The sequence below is a fragment of the Rhamphochromis sp. 'chilingali' genome (genome assembly GCF_963969265.1).
Source record: "Rhamphochromis sp. 'chilingali' genome assembly, chromosome: 21".
Classification (NCBI taxonomy): Eukaryota; Metazoa; Chordata; class Actinopteri; order Cichliformes; family Cichlidae; genus Rhamphochromis; species Rhamphochromis sp. 'chilingali'.
The window spans coordinates 28782354-28799600 of NC_137949.1; the positions used below are offsets into that span (position 1 = coordinate 28782354).

Consider the following 17247-nt stretch of genomic DNA (forward strand, 5'->3'; position numbering starts at 1 on the left):
TCTGCAACGACCCTTTAAATGCCTACAAAAATTGAGTTATGTTCAGTTTTCTCTATCCCGGCAAGTTTGTTTAATGAAAAACAGCTTTTGACAAGCTATTTTTATTGTAAGTATATACAGCTACACATATAAAAATTAACAATATGTACAAGAAACTGTGGACAGATTCATTCTAGATTGTAAACAAGTGAATTGTAAACAAAACAACAGCACTAAACACCATACGTGTACAGCGAGACATCCCCAAGGCACATCCTTGATATTCTTTAACAAAGCAATAAAATCCTCATTCCTTTTTGTGGAAAAGTGAGGGAGGATGGGAAGGGGGATCACATGAACATTAAAAAGTCGAATTAAACCAGAGGTATTTATTAGTCGTCTCCTGGAGAGGAGGGGTCTTAATTTATTCACCTTTTGTTTCAGCACAAACATTAATAAACACAAATGTCTGTGCTTTGGTGGCGATGCCACTGCTCCATCTCTCAAATTAATGTGAAGAATTAAGTTGGTTCCCATGCCGACTTGACACTTCACAAACTCTGAGTCAACAATTTAAAATGTAAAACTCCTGATTTAAGATTTCTCTTGACTTTGCTACAGTTCAAACATGAATTTCTGTGGTACTCCCACCTGAAAGATGGAACCACAGCTCAGAGGCAAGGAAAGTGAAGTGGGGCAGATGAGTAAATAGGGTATCCTAGAGGCGGATCGGCTGCCTGAACCGTTAGGTTTCTTAGCATGAAGGGGTGGGCCTGAATGCTGTACCGCTCCTCGTCATCATTAGTAGCATACAGAAGCTCCCAGGAGAGGTTTGCCCACTGGCCTCTCACCCCTTCTCCATTGAGACGGCCCACCTGTACAAGCTGCTCCTGAAGGGTCAGCACTCGCCCTGTGTAGGTACCCTGCACACAAGGACAGTCAAAATGTTACAAACTAACTAGTGGAACAAACTAAGCTGAACACATGGATTTATGAGAACCTTAAATTTTATGTCAACTGGATAATATACTGTAATTATAATTGTATATTTTGTAGCTTAGGTGTAAATGAGGCTTCGTTATGTCTTATTACCATTGTGAGATCATGTCCTAGTGAGAATAGAAAGGGTTTTTCCTGAAGAACGCTGTCATGCCAGCCTTTCTCTGTCACCAGGCCGATGTACCAGTCCCTTTCATATTCCTCCAGAGTGCTGAACAACTCTTCAGGGGACTCCATTGGCCCCAGGCTTGCTTGATCAAACAACAGCTTGAAACTGAACCTGAGGGCAAACAAAAGCATAAGGCAGAACTCTTATGGATGCTCTGGCTCAAATAAGTCTGGCTGATTATAGTAATCACAATCTAGAGGTCCTAACTGGCAATTTTACCTGAAAGCCTGAAGTGTGAGCTGGTAAAGTTCTTTACTTGAAGACAGCCACTCAAGTCCTTCTGTCCACGGTACATCTCCACAATACAGCCTGTACACATAACTAGGACTGGTGAAGGCAGACTCTGCCCCCAGTGAGATGAGACACGAAAGTGCAACATGAATATGCAGTTCCTTCAAAGCTTCATCTTCCTTGAGGGCTTTGGTCATGTCCTCTGAGGTTGCACCCTGCACAGCAGGCCCAAAGCGTCCCAAGGTAAATCGAAACCAATCCTCAGGAAATAAAGGCCTGAGAGACAGCAAGCGGGATGGTAGTAATGGTGCTGTCCTCCACCCTTTTGGTAGGTTGAATACCTCAGACTGGGGGCAGCTGAAGTTCAGATGTGGGAGAGAGCCAGACCTTTCACCGAATACCTCTGAGTTATGGCCTTTATCTACAGCTGGCATCCCAATACCCAGTCCCAGAGGCTGCAGTGGCTGCAGTGCAGAGAGGGCCATGTTTTCAAAAAGACTGTCCATCTCCACGGAGCCCGGCAGAGAGGCCCCCATCTGCAGGGTGGCGTGTCCAGACTGGGCTTCTGCAGTCACTAATGCAACTGTCCGTCTGGCTGGTTGAGGGCCAAATAAGTCATCCTCATCTGACCAGTCACCAAAGGAGGTCAAACTGGAGCTGTCCTGTCTGAATCTTATAGAAGACACATTGGACTCCACCATGACAGCCTCAGGTGGTTGGTTAGAAGTTGTCTGGGCTAACTGTGAAGACTGGGATTTCATCCCACCAACCGCTGACACTTCTTCACTGCTCCATAAAAATCCTTTATGTTTCTGCACACAATATCGCAGGAGCAACCAGATCAGAGCCTTCATGAAGTCATCCTGAAGTTTCCTCAAGTTGTCATGAGAGTCAATGATACCAGACAGCACATTTCGGGCATCAGAGTAGACCCGTACTGCAAGTGCAGCACACGGGGTGAGGGCATTGCCCCAATGCAGATTGAAGCCCTGGGTGAAGCCGAGCCGCTCAGGGCGTTCAAAAGCAGCTTCAAAAACCTCATCCACCCTCCGTGCCTCCACCGTGTGGCAAGACGTCTCCTGCAGCTCCAGGCCCTGTAACAAACACACCCCACCTTATGTAATCTTTTAGATTCTTACATAGATTATTAATAGACAATCAGAGGGATACAGTACCTTAATGTTGACAGTGCAGTAGCCATATCCCCTCTCCAAGATCATTATCCAAACCATGCGGTCCTGAAAGCGGCCAAGAAAATGAGAGCCTGGGGCTAATGAACCTGAAAATGGAGAGCGACTCATCAGTTATCCATACATCCAACATGTAAGGAGATGTGACTATGAGCACAGAACATAAAACATGTAGCACACATATGGGAGTCTTTCATTTTGTATCAGCTGTGCATCCCTCTGCTGACTACATGGATAACGTAGTTACTGGATGAGCTGCTTGGAGATGCATCCTGTACAATAGTACAGGAAGGTCGTGCTACTGATTTAACTGGCTGACTGCACAGAGATCTAAATATTAAATCTCTTCTTGTCCCCAGCTTTCCATTAGTCCCTAAAACTTTGCTCTTTTTGTACAAAGGTGGATTTTCATTTTCTGAGACAGAAGACAGACGTTTAATTCAACACAGATGAACAGCAGCAGCAAGGTGAAAGGAAGCTTTTGTTTTAACCTGACTAGTGCTCGCTTGGCTCAAGGATAATGTCATGTCCCATGCTGACATCTTAGAATAGTCCCAGCCGCTACCTCATGATGTGAAGTGACACACTGGGCAGATTTCTTTCCTGCTCACTGCACCACGGCCCCCAGTGTGAGCAAAGCAAAAGAACACTACAAACTGCCACCGTTTGACTGAGCTTCAGCCTAACAAGCAACATTTCTGAATTATACATCACAGCCACAGCTTCCCTAGCTCAGAAAAAACAATAAGACTGACTGATTACATCACCTTGGTTTTATTCAGTCTTAAATCATCAGTCCATAAAAAACAAGTCCCTACTTGCATGTTCCCCCCTCCCTCTCTTTCCCCCACCTGATTGGGAAGAGAACAAAACCCGAGCAGCAGCTCAGTTTAGCCTCGGCGTATTACGCAGTTAATGGTGTGGAAATATTTGGATGTAATGAATAGAGACCCAAGCTTTTTTTTTTTTTTTTCCCCCCAGGGTCACTTCACAGAAAGCTCAACTGGATCACGTAAGTTCACATTACTGCCCGTAGTCCAAAAAGTCTGCTCACAACAGAATTCCTCTTACTGTGTAACCGTATGAAATGATGCTTCACTGCTTTCAGATCTGCATACAGTCCCCATTTGACCCATACAAGAGTTCAGTTGCTGCAATTACAGCCCACGTCAAAACACACTGTTGTAAAAAACATATATATATACTTTTTTTTCTATATAAGGTGACCTCTGTTTACCGAGAGCTGTAAAAAGAAAAACTTAATGGAGAAAAATACTGTGTGTATTGTAAGTTAAGCAAAACCAACTTTTAAGACAGATTTAAATTTAGATACTGTGACTGATTAGTTAATAATTAACAGGTTTCAGGTGCTTCATAAAGGAAGTGAACACTATTAGCTGTCCAATTTAGATGCCATGACGGGTTTTGTCATTATCTTAATTAGGGCTGTTCGACATAACGTTATACATCGGATGACGATATAAAAACGTCTATCGTTTCATTTTACGCTATCGTTTATTGTGTGGTGTCGCAAAATAAACGTTTATGGCAATATTTTTTCATGGTTTTGATGGTCACTGTAGTGGCTATATTAATTTCTTACAGTTCTCTCTTTCTCTTATATTTAATATAACCACACTACGGACGGACAAGCGCCTGTTTTTATGTGTTGTCATTAGTAACAAAGACGGTAAAACCACTGCGTGTCCGCTTGTTTATTTTCCACATAAACCTTTCACAATAAAGCTCAAGATCCTGTTGAGACTTTTCAAAATAAACTGAATCACATAAAAGAGTATGCAGAATATTAACGGATGAGAAGCAAAAAAGAGCCGTCAGGTGCTAAAAAATAAACCTTAGACTCAAATGTTAGAACAGGCTTTTCCCCGCAGCACGTCGTGTAATAAATACTCACAAAGCAAACGGCGGCCTTTACAACTTATGTCAAAAAATATATAGTTTCATGTATCGCCAGCTGGAAAGACTTCACGCAAGTCGAGCTGCCCGAGATTCACAGAATTTACTGAAAATGTTAAATTTTTGTGATTTATATCGTTATCGGACGATAGATGTCTTAATATCGGGATATGAGATTTTGGTCATATCGCACAGCCCTAATCTTAATGCTACAATTGTATTTTTCTAACACATAGATTTTGTATCAGTGGCTTATTTATTAAGAAAAGAAAAAAAAATTTCAGGCACGAACAACTAACCCAGTGACCCTCTTGCAAAGGCCGTCCTCAGAGCACAGGCAAGACTTCCACTCATTTGCTGGTAGAAGACAGAATCCGGGCAGGGACAGGCAGTGCCCACGGGTCCTGGCCAGCTTCGCTGAGGCCTGGGAAACCCCACAAGGAAGATGGGCAGAGTGAACAGGGGCAGCAAAGGGGCAGAGAGCAGGGCAGAGACGATCACCACAGCCAGGACCAGAGGGCATAGGGAGGCGTTCAGAGCCAGGAGAGTTCCAGCCGACTGACGGCGCTGCTTCTTCTCTGTCCAAGATGTCACCAACACAATCAGGGTGAATTTCAGCTTGGCTAGAAACTGGGTTACTCTGTCAAACAGGAGGCCCACCTGTAGCCAAAAGACAACAGCAAACATGAAGCGAAATCTTACATGTCCAATATGCAGGCATTAAATTTATGGCTGTGTGGCTATTTTAACTCTCTTTCCCAAAAGGGAAAAAGCTGATGACCTCCCCCTCTACCCTTAATGAGTTCTGACACCTCAGTATATCAATAAAGATATGATTTGATGAGCATCAGATTAGTTTCAGGGTTTTTCAAGGGTAGCTGCACAGGCAGAGATCCACCCTCACTAATTTCTGATGCACACCCAGTGATTTTGTTTCACACACAGGCCTGAAATATGACAGAAAGCACTCAGTTCAAAAAAGTGCTTCAAATGTTAGTCCTAGTAGGCTTTCAATGGGAAATTAGTTAATATATATATTTTATGAGGTGTCAGAGGAACATTTCATGTAATCAGTACAAAAACAATGTCAAAAAAAACTGAGGATAACGTGTCAAATGAATCAATCTGCAACAGCAGGGGTCAGAACACTTAAGTCCTCCGGCATTAAACTTTGTAAAGTTAATTGCAGGTTAATGCAGAAGCCGCAAAGCATGGTCCCAATACCTCTTCTTACCGGTTGTGGGTTCAGGGGACCCTGGTTTACTTTTTTTTTTTTTTGGAACAAAGCGCTCCAGCTTCTATTCAGCTTTTTTTACTTTGGAAAACCCTGCCAGGAACTACTGCCCCGGACAACACAGCTTCTAGGGCTTAGGGTCAGCAGGACACACAAACCTTAGCACCGTGTTAAAGGTGAGTCTTCAGGGGAACTTCAAAACAGAGCTAATGCTCCATTACATCAAAGGGAGCTCGTTGAGGCTGTTTGTGCATATGATCAGGATCCCTCCTGAGTGTCTTGCTTTGGAGGTTTACCAGGCACACTAAGCACTTTCCAAGATGCAGACCATAGGGAAAACACAGAACTTACCAGAGCTATGGATATACATAGCCTGATAGTGTATATTCTTAATTCTCCAGGAGGAGGTAGAAAACACTGTTGACGAAAAAGATGTCCAAAATACCCTGCTTGGCCATTCATTATCAAAGCTAGTAACATGTTGAGAGCTGATTTGAAATGAGGCACTTGCATTTGGAAGCTGCTGCTTCTATCCCTGATCTCTAATGTTATTTTCTTCTCAATATCAACAGCCGACAACAAAACAAGCCACACTGAGTTATTCAACTCAGGGCAAGTAGAAAAATACAAAGATGCCCCAATCTGGATAGTAAAGAGTTATTTGCGCTGGTCAAAGCACAGATAATTGTGACATTTTTCACTGTTTTATATTTAAGGGTCAGATTTTAAAGCGTGCACTGAAGAACTTATGGTGGGTGAAAACTTTGACCTCACCAGAAGAAGCTGAACTCCGGTACCTAAGTCATCCCACCCTGGCAGCACATTGTTTCCAGCTGCAAGCCGCACCAAGATCACCACCACCATTTGGAGCAGAGCATCTTCTGAACTCTGCCATCCCTGCATAACAACAATAATAAAGAGAAGCTGTTAAAATCAAGCAAGAGGCGCTCACTGATTAATACATTTTTATTTTCATTTTGATAAAAGGAAAGGATAAATAACTGTCAAGAGGACCCGTTTTTCCAGTGTCACCCTTTTCAGTCTTCTTTTGACAAAGATCTGTTATTTAGGTTGTTGCCCAGTTTAAAATCTCCCCAAAATTGCTTTACAAGTTTTTATTATTTTGACTGTGAGCAAGCATAAATGTTAAGTATACCACTCTAAAGGCTCGAGTAAATCCCACGCTCAGGGAAACCGTGTGGAGCAGCTGCAGAGACTTATCCATAGCCAGGAAAGCAATCATTGCAAATGGAAACACTGTGAAGTAAAACACACACAGATCAAACACATTCAAATACAGTTATTCTCACACTTGAGAAAACTGTTAACACTGGACAAAAGGTGACTTCCAATATGTATTATAAAAACCTCAAAACCTCACCCAGGTAAATAAGGACTCTTCTGATTGCAGCAGCAATGTACAGTCCTCTGTTTCTCTGTTTAAAAATGTGCACATTGGACATCCCTTTAGGGTACAGGGGATTGAGGAACACCCCTCCAAATACATAGGCCCCTTGGATCTCTCTGAGAGCCCAGCAGAGGCAGAACAGTATGAGGAGGAGGTAACTGACAGGAGCCTGGGGTCCTGTAATCAGGCTGCGGGACTGAGCTGATCCGATGAAGTGATGCAAAACACCTGCCTCTGCCATTGCCACCAGTAGCAAGCTCAAATATAGCAGTACTTCCCTGCAGCCTAGATTCCAGCCAAAGGAAGTTGGAGGAGGAGGTGACGGCCCCCCTCTGAGCAATTCGCGGTCCCCAAAGGCTGACCTGGAACCTCTGCAGAGTGTGCCAACCTGGCTGAGATCCAGACTCAAGAGAAATCCCATAGCAGTGGAGAGGAGAACCACACCAAGTGTTGATGGGATGAAGTAATTACATACAGCTATGCCAGCGGATACACCAAACATCAACAGCAGCCTGTGAGACAGTACACACACAGACACACACAAAAAAATTAGGGCTGATGATAAACAGGGTAATAAAACACTGCCAGTGGAACCATTTAATCTGATTCATCCATCCGTCCATTCTCGTGCGCTTATCCTTATCAGGATCGTGGAGGCGGCTGAAGCCTAGCCTAGCTATCATAGGGAGAGAGGCGTGGCACACCCTGGACAGGTTGCCAGTCTGATATAGGGCTAACACAGAGAGACAGATAGTCATTTCACACTCCCATTCACACCTATGGGCAATTTAGAAATGTTATCTAGTTTTACCTTCTGAGTTACTATAATTTCTTTTGTTTTGCTTCGTTTTCTTTTGGATGCTCCCTTCAGGGGTCAAAACAGCAGATGATCTGCCACCATTTCATCCAGTTCTTAGCATCTTTTATTGTCACACCAACACTCAGCACAAATGCATACCTCATCTTACAATACTGAAATGCTAAACAGAGTTTGTCCACTTTAATCTCAGGATATAGAATGACCCACATGACTTTTTTACAATATTATTGTTTCAAAAGTGAAAACAAATGATATACAGTTGTGGTCAAAAGTTTACATACACTTGTAAAGAATATAATATAATGGCTCTACCGAGTGTCCCGTTATTTCTAAAACTCTGATTTTTCTCTGATAGAGTGATTGGAACAGATACTTCTTTGTCACAAAAAACATTCATGAAGTTTGGTTCTTTAATGACTTTATTATGGGTTAACAGAAAAAAGTGATCACATCTGCTGGGTCAAAAATATACATACAGCAGTGCTAATATTTGGTTACATGTCCCTTAGCCATTTTCGCTTCAATTAGGCGCTTTTGGTAGCCATCCACAAGCTTCTGGTTGAATCTTTGACCACTCCTCTTGACAGAATTGGTGCAGTTCAGTTAAATTTGATGGCTTTCTGACATGGACTTGTTTCTTCAGCATTGTCCACGTTTTCAATGGGGTTTAAGTCAGGACTTTGAGAAGGCCATTCTAAAACCCTTATTCTAGCCTGATTTAGCCATTCCTTTACCACTTTTGATGTGTGTTTGGGGCAGAGGTGGGACCAAGTCATTGTTTTGCAAGTCTCAAGTAAGTCTCAAGTCTTTATCCTCAAGTCAAGTAATGTCAGGCAAGTCAGAGTCGAGTCTCAAGTCACTGGTGTAAAAGTCCAAGTAAAGTCACAAGTCTGAAATTTTGAATTTCAAGTCCTTTCGAGTCTTTAAAAAAAAAAAAGAAAAAAAAAAAAGCATGTTGCAGTTATATGCTAAATGTAAATATTAGACCATGTAATTTTTAAATCTGTGTTTTTCTCAACACATGACAAAATAGTGAACTTAGAAAATATACACAAATTGTGAAATTGCACCTCTTTAAAATGCAGCTCAATTAAACCTAGCTCCAAGAATAATTTTCACCGACGGTTCTGAGATAAGCTGCATGTTATTCTTGGATGCGGTTGTAGGACCGGCTTTAAAATCGCATGACAAAAATATCATACATAAATAAATGATTTTTTTTTTTAAATATCATTTTAAAAAAAAAACTGCATCACCAACGTAGCCTGGAAAACATTTGCTAGTTAGATAAAGTCAGCTATCTCATCGTAGCATATTTATATGCATATTTATTAGGGCTGCCACAAACGATTATTTTGATAGTCGACTAGTCACCGATTATTTTTGCGATTAGTCGACTAATCAGATCATCATCCATTGGACGTACAGCGTACAGCTTATTGCACCAGCAGCATCTGCTCTTATATAACTATCATTAGCTTACAGCTTTAAGTGTTTAAGGTATGTGCTAACTAAAAATAAAGACAAGATGATAGTTTATTAAACTTCACCGAAACAATCTGCAAATTTCATTAAAATTTAATAAACTCCTTGCTATCTAAAATATAACAGGACACCGGAGTAAATTCTGGAGCATCTCACACTTCTGATAATCAGCTGTCTGCTTGACGTTTATTCAGCTGTGTAAAAACTATAACTTTGATCTCAGCCAAACCGATTTACTCAGGAACAAAAAACACTGAAAAAAGCCAAAAAATAACATTTTGAAGTTATCTAAGTGACTTATATGTTTAACCTGAGTAGCGAAAGACGGCGGTGGGTTTGAAAACGATTTGCCGGGAGTCCGGTGCTCTCACGGCGCTAGTGAGCCTAGCCCCCGGCTAGCTATCAAGCTAGTGGGTAACAGACGTCTCCGAAAACGTCGGAGCGCTTTTGAAAATATGCGGTGTCTTGATAAACTGAGCAGATATTTGAGGTTTACACAGCTACATTCTCGCCTGAAAATATGTTAAACGTTTATTTTGTGACCCAGAAACAATAATAAGAGTAATATTAAAACTAACTAGCTGCCGCCATTGTTGGAAACTGAGCTGGGCTGCGCTATGAATTCTGAGACACAGCTGCTTCTTCTTCGGGGTTTAACGGCAGCTGGCATCCTTGTACATGCAGTGCTGCCATCTTCTGTTTCAGTCCGTTATTACACTCTTAAATCCTACTACTTATTCCTGCGTCTTTTGTGATCTTACAAAGCTTCAAACGACGCGTCGACTATTAAATCAGTCATCGACGATTTTGATAGTCGACGTAATCGTGACTAGTCGACTAATCGTGGCAGCCCTAATATTTATAATTATACGCTTCTTGGAGTGAGCGCATACACTCGTGAAGTTTACTAACTTCCGGTCACTGCAACAAGCCCAGGTACAGTTTGTCCATGTGATCAGCAGCAAACTTCAGTCGAGCCTTAAGGTGCCGCTTTTGGAGCAAGGGCTTCCTTCTTGCACGGCAGCCTCTCAGTCCATGGAGATGCAAAACACGTTTAACTGTGGACAATAACACCTGTGTTCCAGCAGCTTCTAATTCTTGGCAGATCTGCCTTTTGGTGATTCTTGGTTGACTCTTCATCCTCCTGACCAATTTTCTCTCAGCAGCAGGTGATAGCTTGCGTTCTCTTCCTGATCTTGGCAGTGACGAAACAGTGCCATGCACTTTATACTTACAAACAATTGTTTGCACTGTTGCTCTTGGGACATGTAGCTGCTTTGAAATGGCCCCAAGTGACTTTCCTGACTTGTTCAAGTCAATAATTCGCTTTTTCAGATCCATGCTGAGCTCCTTTGACTTTCCCATTGTAGCATTTGTGGGCGTTAGTATCCAATGAGCCCTATTTAACCTGTCTAAGAGAAGTCACCAGCTGTAGTCACTCATAATCACTCACAAGAAGTTAAGAGGCCATGCTATGAAGCTCAGTTCACTGACAACTTTCTAAGTCACCAAAATTGCTAATTCATGTTGCTGTATGTATATTTTTGACCCAGCAGATGTGATCACTTTTTTCTGTTAACCCATAATAAAGTCATTAAAGAACCAAACTTCATGAATGTTTTTTGTGACAAAGAAGTATCTGTTCCAATCACTCTATCAGAGAAAAATCAGAGTTTTAGAAATAACGGGACACTCAGTAGATCCATTATGTTATATTCTTTACAAGTGTACAGTTGTGTAAACTTTTGACCACAACTGTAATTTTTCAATTGTAGTTTGATGTCAGCTAATCGTTTCAGTGGTACCTGAGGTTGCTGGACATGGGTGAGCCTCCTAAGCCAAACACAAGAGTCTGCTCCATGCCCCAGAGGAGCAGAGCATCCAGGGGAGGCAGGATACCAAACGCCCACAGCAGAGGTAGAAAGAGGAACAGCACGTGGAGAACCTGGCTGGCCAGATGGAGTTCAGGGACAGCATCAGAGTACCTATAATCACAGCAACATGTCAGAATTATTATGACAGAAAACACAAAGTACTTTAATAAAATCATTAATTTTGTCACTCACCTATCAGCCAAATCCACAGCGATGAAAATAAAAATGTAAAGAGGCCGCGTGAGTGGGGTTATCTCATAAGTATCCTGTGCCTGAAAAGTGGCTGTCTCTGTAGCTGTATTTACAATGAGAGAATATTCAGCTATACACAGCGTCACCCAACTCAGGACAAAGACCACCAGAGATGCACCAATACTGCCATAAAGAGCAGTGAGTCTGCCAAGGAACACATACCATGTCCCAAAGCCACAGAGCACCCCAGCTAGCACTGTATGCAGCACCACATTAAGCCCAAAACGCTTTCCAGGAGCAATGAATCGAACAGTCTCTGTGCTGACACAGTGGGTAAATTCCACTTCTTCTTCATCAACAAGGATGTTGGATGCACCAAGTCTCTCCACTGTGCCGCTCCTCCGTGCAGCATACAGCGCCAGGGCCTGGACACCCGCCGCAGCCCCACACATAAGTATACCAGAGAGCACCGCAGCATGGAGCTCCTGAAGCAGCTGCAACTGACTGAGCAGGGTCCCGAAGCCCCCAAAAAGCCATGGTGTCAAGAACAACACTGCTTGATTGACATATACATAAGGTGGGGCACAGTAGCCCAACTTGAAGCGTGGACCCCCCAACACAGTTTGGGGGAAGCGCTTCCAGAAGAACTCCTGCTTGTACTCATTAAGAAGGGGCACATCTGGCCCCATTCTGACCATTCCCAAAAGGGTGGTAGGTCATCTCCACACACCTGAAGGAGAGTTTCCATTCATCATCATCATCTCAGAAACAGTGAAGCACCCTGCAATGGAGGAACAATTAATGAACAAAGTTTAGATGCACTAATAAGACAAAGAAACCATACAATAGGAGCTCCATCCTGTGCTTTTTTGTAGTCTCATTACACAAATTAGAGCTAAATAAGCCACAACAAATATATTTTTCACAGTGAAGTACATTCATCATCATTATTTGAGAATACCTTCCTCCAGCTCAGGTAAATGTTACTCCTTACAACCACACTATTATTATAATTTTTAAAGCTGTTTATCTACAACAGCACATCAATGGGTCACATTTTCCATCAGGGGAAACTCAATTTTAAGACACCACGTAAAATCACCGCTTAATAATGTGCAGCACAAAAAGGAATGGCAAACAAGAGCCACAGCTAGTCAGTTGCCAGGAAAACAAAACACAGCAACAGTAGCTTGTGGGTGCGCTTACGTGGGCTAACCTGCTAAGCTAGCAGGGATAATCATAAGTCTCGCTTCACAAAATTAAACCAGGTAAAAGAACACTGAGCACTGGGCATAGTTTTTGTCCCTTTATTTCAGCTAGCTCTATTACTGTTAGCTAACGAAGGCACCAAGTATTTTCATCTTGACTATGTGCTAGATTACTATTATTAACAGGTGAATAACAGCTGGTTGGCCACAATGTGAGATACACTTACCGTTAACAGCCGAATAGCCAACTGCAGACAGTTTTGTCTTTTTTAGTATTTGAAGATGTAATAAGGTAATATTATGGAGAAACGGGCGGAAATTGCCAACATTACCGTTAGCTACCAGCTAACCATTAGAAAGCCAGGCAACATCGGCATGATACACAGCCAGATTCTAACCAATGAGAGTTGAGGAAAGAAGAGCGCGGCGCCTCTGATTGGCTTAAACCGTACAATCCCCGCCCATTCAACTCAAGGGCTCTGCCACATACCATGGACGGTCTGTGCCACACACACAACTATTAATACAAAAAGGAACATATTTTTGAAAAGAGTTTTCACTTTAAGGGGAATATTTATTCACCACACATCGTTGAAAAAAACCGACTTCTATAAGCCGACAGACACTTATAATAATATGCACACTTGGAAAAACATCTGTAATGTTTAAAAAAGCTTTAATTACAGGTATCAGAAAGTTCAACACGGTCTAAATTCTCTTAGGCTCTTTCTTGTAATTTACAAATCCTGGTGCATTTTACTTTATATAGTAACCATTGTATAGTATTTTAGCTTTTCTTGGCACAGTATCTTCCTATTTATTTATTTATTTTTTCCATTTTTGTTTTTCCAGAATATTTCTAATTCATATTTTATTTGTGTCCCTTGTATTGTGGTAACGAGTGATTTTCCCCAGTGTGGGATTAAATAGTCTCTATATCTGTTTTAGTCTTCAGGAACAGTTCTCCGGGCTTCTTTGAGGATATTGTTCCATTCTCTGTCAAGAAGATCCCACAGTAGTTCAGTAATGTTGAGTTGCGCACTCTGTGGAGGCCAGCCCATGAATGATAGTGATCCACTGTGTGTTCTTTTATCTGGGTATCCTTTATTGCATTGGCAGGGAGTTTAGAATCATTGTCATAATGAAAAATGAAGCTTTTGCCAATGAGATGTTTTCCAGGTGGTAGAACTGATGGTACTTTTCTGGGTTCATAACTCCATCAATTTTGACAAGATCATTACCATGATCACTTGCAGCCCCAAACCATGACATACTCCAAAAAGACCCGTTGTCACTGATCGTCAGCCTTTTCTCTGTTTTCCCTCTTCCCTATGAATGGCTTCTTGACAGCCACCCTTCCACTGAGACCATTTCTGACGAGGCTTCAGTAAACAGTAGATGGATCAACTGAAGGGACAGATGTAGATTTCTTAAAGAAATTACTATCAAATACTGTTCATCTGCTGTGGATAGATTTTAAGGTGTGCTACTTCTTCTGCCCTCCATTGGTTCAGTTTCCTCAAATTACAAGCTATGTACACCATCCTAAAATATCTCACATTTTGGAAAATGTTTTTTTTTTTGCATGTTATCTTTGGCATTTTTCATTTAGCTAAAGCCAAATTATGTATTTTTGCTACAGGCTGCTGGCAAAAAAGTGCCTAAAGATACAATTTCAAAAGGATTCTTTGCCAAGTTGTCTGTAATACTTATAGACTTGTTCATCCCTTGAGTTAGGTGCCTGTTTTATGGTTGAATGATTCATAGGTCAGTTTTAAATGACTTTAAAAAATGAAACATTCCTCTGAAAATGGCCAGGTACAAGGACTGGACTGAAAATGACTGAAAAAGCAGTCATTGTCCAAAGAATAACTTTAAAAATGACAAGATAGTCTGGTTTCTTGGAAGCAAAATATAAAGAAATTAGGGGTGGCTTAAGACTTCCACTCATTACTGTAGATCAACAAATTATTATTATTATTATTTATTTTTTTACTATTTAATTTGTAAAAATGTGTATACACACACACACACACACACACACACACACACACACACACACACACACACACACACACGTAGGAAAATATTTAGTATACACATCCAGAAATGCATACACTATTATATATTGTACATATATTTATTAGTTTCAGGTTGGCCATTCTTGTATTTTGCTCATTTGTGTTGTTGTGTTTGCACATCTCTGTTGCTTGTGGGGCTCGCACACAAGAATTTCACTCGCATGTGCTGTGCCAGTGTGCCTGCACATGTGATGTGACAATAAAAGTGATTTGATTTTGATTTGATTTGATTAAGAATAGAAGTTCTCATTGTGAAAATGATATAATTACAACTATTGTATATCACCTCACTTATTTTGTGAAAACACTAACCAGCTTCATTTAGACCTTGTATAATTAAGTTCAGACATATACATTAAAACTTAACTTAAAAAAAAATACAGATGCCACTCTTATAAAACAAAGGGGTTTACCATTCTAACCTGCTTTTCACTGAACAATGGAAAGACCATCCTTCTTTGCAATTATAATGACATCAAATGGCGCATCCCATGGGTTTGTTTATCTTCTTTATCCAAAACAATTTTTCAACTTGGCACTTGCCAGGATCTTTAAATGCCGTTTCTAAAGCGCTTAGTCGACCCTAATAACTGAGAAGGGATTAAGAATATTAATATTGCATTCTAAATCCTTGTTATCGTGTTCTTAACACAAAAAGAGCAAATCCAAGCAAGTGTTTTATTTCAATATAATGAAAGTGATTGTGGCAAAGTGTCTACTTAGAAAGAAGCGGGGCAAAAAGGGAGGATCATGAAGCGATCACTAAAAAGGCCAAGATACAAACACAAAGAAAAATAACAATCGGGGTCAAAAGAGATTAAATTGTTGTTGTTGTTGCTCAATGGGGCTCAGGGGATAAGGGTGGGCAGGAGGTCATGTTTCCTTGTCATCTTAAAAAGCGATTTCTATTCCGCATAGGACACAATAAACCATAATAACAGAAAAAAACTCATCAATAACGGCAACATGTCCACAATCCTCCCATAGCGCCGCGTATTTAAAATCATTGCTGTGTTTTTGTCAAAGCCCTCTGGTGAAGAATATCCACTTGAATTAACACTTAAGTCATTAAAGGAGAAACACATTGCAAATTGTATGAAATATGAAAGGCTGATACCAAATTACCCAAAAGCAAACCATCTGACAAAGCTCCGAAAATTGATTCCTGATAAATTTGCAAGAAAATTATGCATTCGTTCTCTTGTTTGGTTGTTCTGTTAACTTGTTTTTGCCATTTCGCAATACACTTTGCGTGATTGAAATAATGTTATTAATGACACACAAGTTCAATAATGTTATAAACGACACATGATTCCTGAAATGGAAAGCAATTAAGATTTAATGCCTCTGTGATGCGGGCTCTTATCCAAAATGTCTGCACAAAATAAAAGCATTTTCCTTTTCATTCTGACTGTCACTCTCACTCCATTCTTTTCTCTCCTCTTGCCAGTCACGATTTATTCCACAGGAAACAAATTACAGGCAAATCACAAGCGACAGCAATAACTCAATGACAGATTTCAAGAGAAGCAATATGTCAAGATAGAGGATGTATTTGTAAGGATAAAATGAACTTGGGCCATAATATGCACCTTTTGAGAACAAAATAATTTTCCTTGATGACTTGCAGTTGGTCGTCAATTGCAAGTTCATTTTTTCCAAAAGCAATTTCAACTCAAGTGATGATGTTGATGAAATTGTAGCCCCTATCAAAGCACTTCTAAAAGTTAATACAGGTTGGCAAATGTGTAATGCATGTGGAGTGTGTTACACCCGAATGTGCAACTCCAATCAAAGACTTATGGGGGCTCGTCCGGGATTGCCTTCGCTGGGGGGTCCGGGGACCGCCCCAGCCTTTGTCGTCTGCTGGAGTGTCCGTGGGACCGCTCCAGCCTTCATTCGCCTTCGCTGGAGGGTCCGTGGGACCACTCCAGCCTTCATCCGCCTTCGCTGGAGGGTCCGAGGGACCGCTCCAGCCTTCGTCGTCTGCTGGAGGGTCAGGGGGACCGCTCCAGCCTCCATCAGTTTCATCTGCCTCCGCTGGAGGGTCCGTGGGACCGCTTCAGTTTTCATTTGCCTTCGCTGGGGGGGTCCGAGGGGCCGCCTCAGCCTTCGTCGTCTGCTGGAGGGTCCGTGGGACCGCTCCAGCCTTCATCCACCTTCGCTGGAGGATCCGAGGGACCGCCCCAGCCTTCGTCGTCTGCTGGAGGGTCCGTGGGACCGCTCCAGCCTTCATCCGTCTTCGCTGGGGGGTCCGAGGGGCCGCCTCAGCCTTCGTCGTCTGCTGGAGGGTCCGTGGGACCGCTCCAGCCTTCATCCACCTTCGCTGGAGGATCCGAGGGACCGCCCCAGCCTTCGTCGTCTGCTGGAGGGTCCGTGGGACCGCTCCAGCCTTCATCCGTCTTCGCTGGAGTGTCCGAGGGCCCGCTCCGGTTTTCAGTTTCCACTGGAGGACCCGTC

General features: G+C 42.0%; 1 protein-coding gene across 1 annotated transcript; it reads right to left on the minus strand.

The window, feature by feature from the left end:
• Window positions 1-85: 85 nt before the first annotated feature.
• Window positions 86-13076, minus strand: pcnx4 (pecanex 4). Its single transcript, XM_080870894.1, has 11 exons — window positions 12934-13076; window positions 11499-12279; window positions 11238-11417; window positions 7101-7639; window positions 6876-6976; window positions 6494-6616; window positions 4785-5145; window positions 2554-2657; window positions 1367-2472; window positions 1072-1258; window positions 86-902 (listed from the first exon to the last, which is right to left on the minus strand). Exons 2-11 carry the CDS (start codon window positions 12194-12196, stop codon window positions 651-653), a joined length of 3651 nt encoding a protein of 1216 aa, XP_080727020.1. The 5' UTR covers window positions 12197-12279; window positions 12934-13076; the 3' UTR covers window positions 86-650.
• Window positions 13077-17247: the final 4171 nt, after the last annotated feature.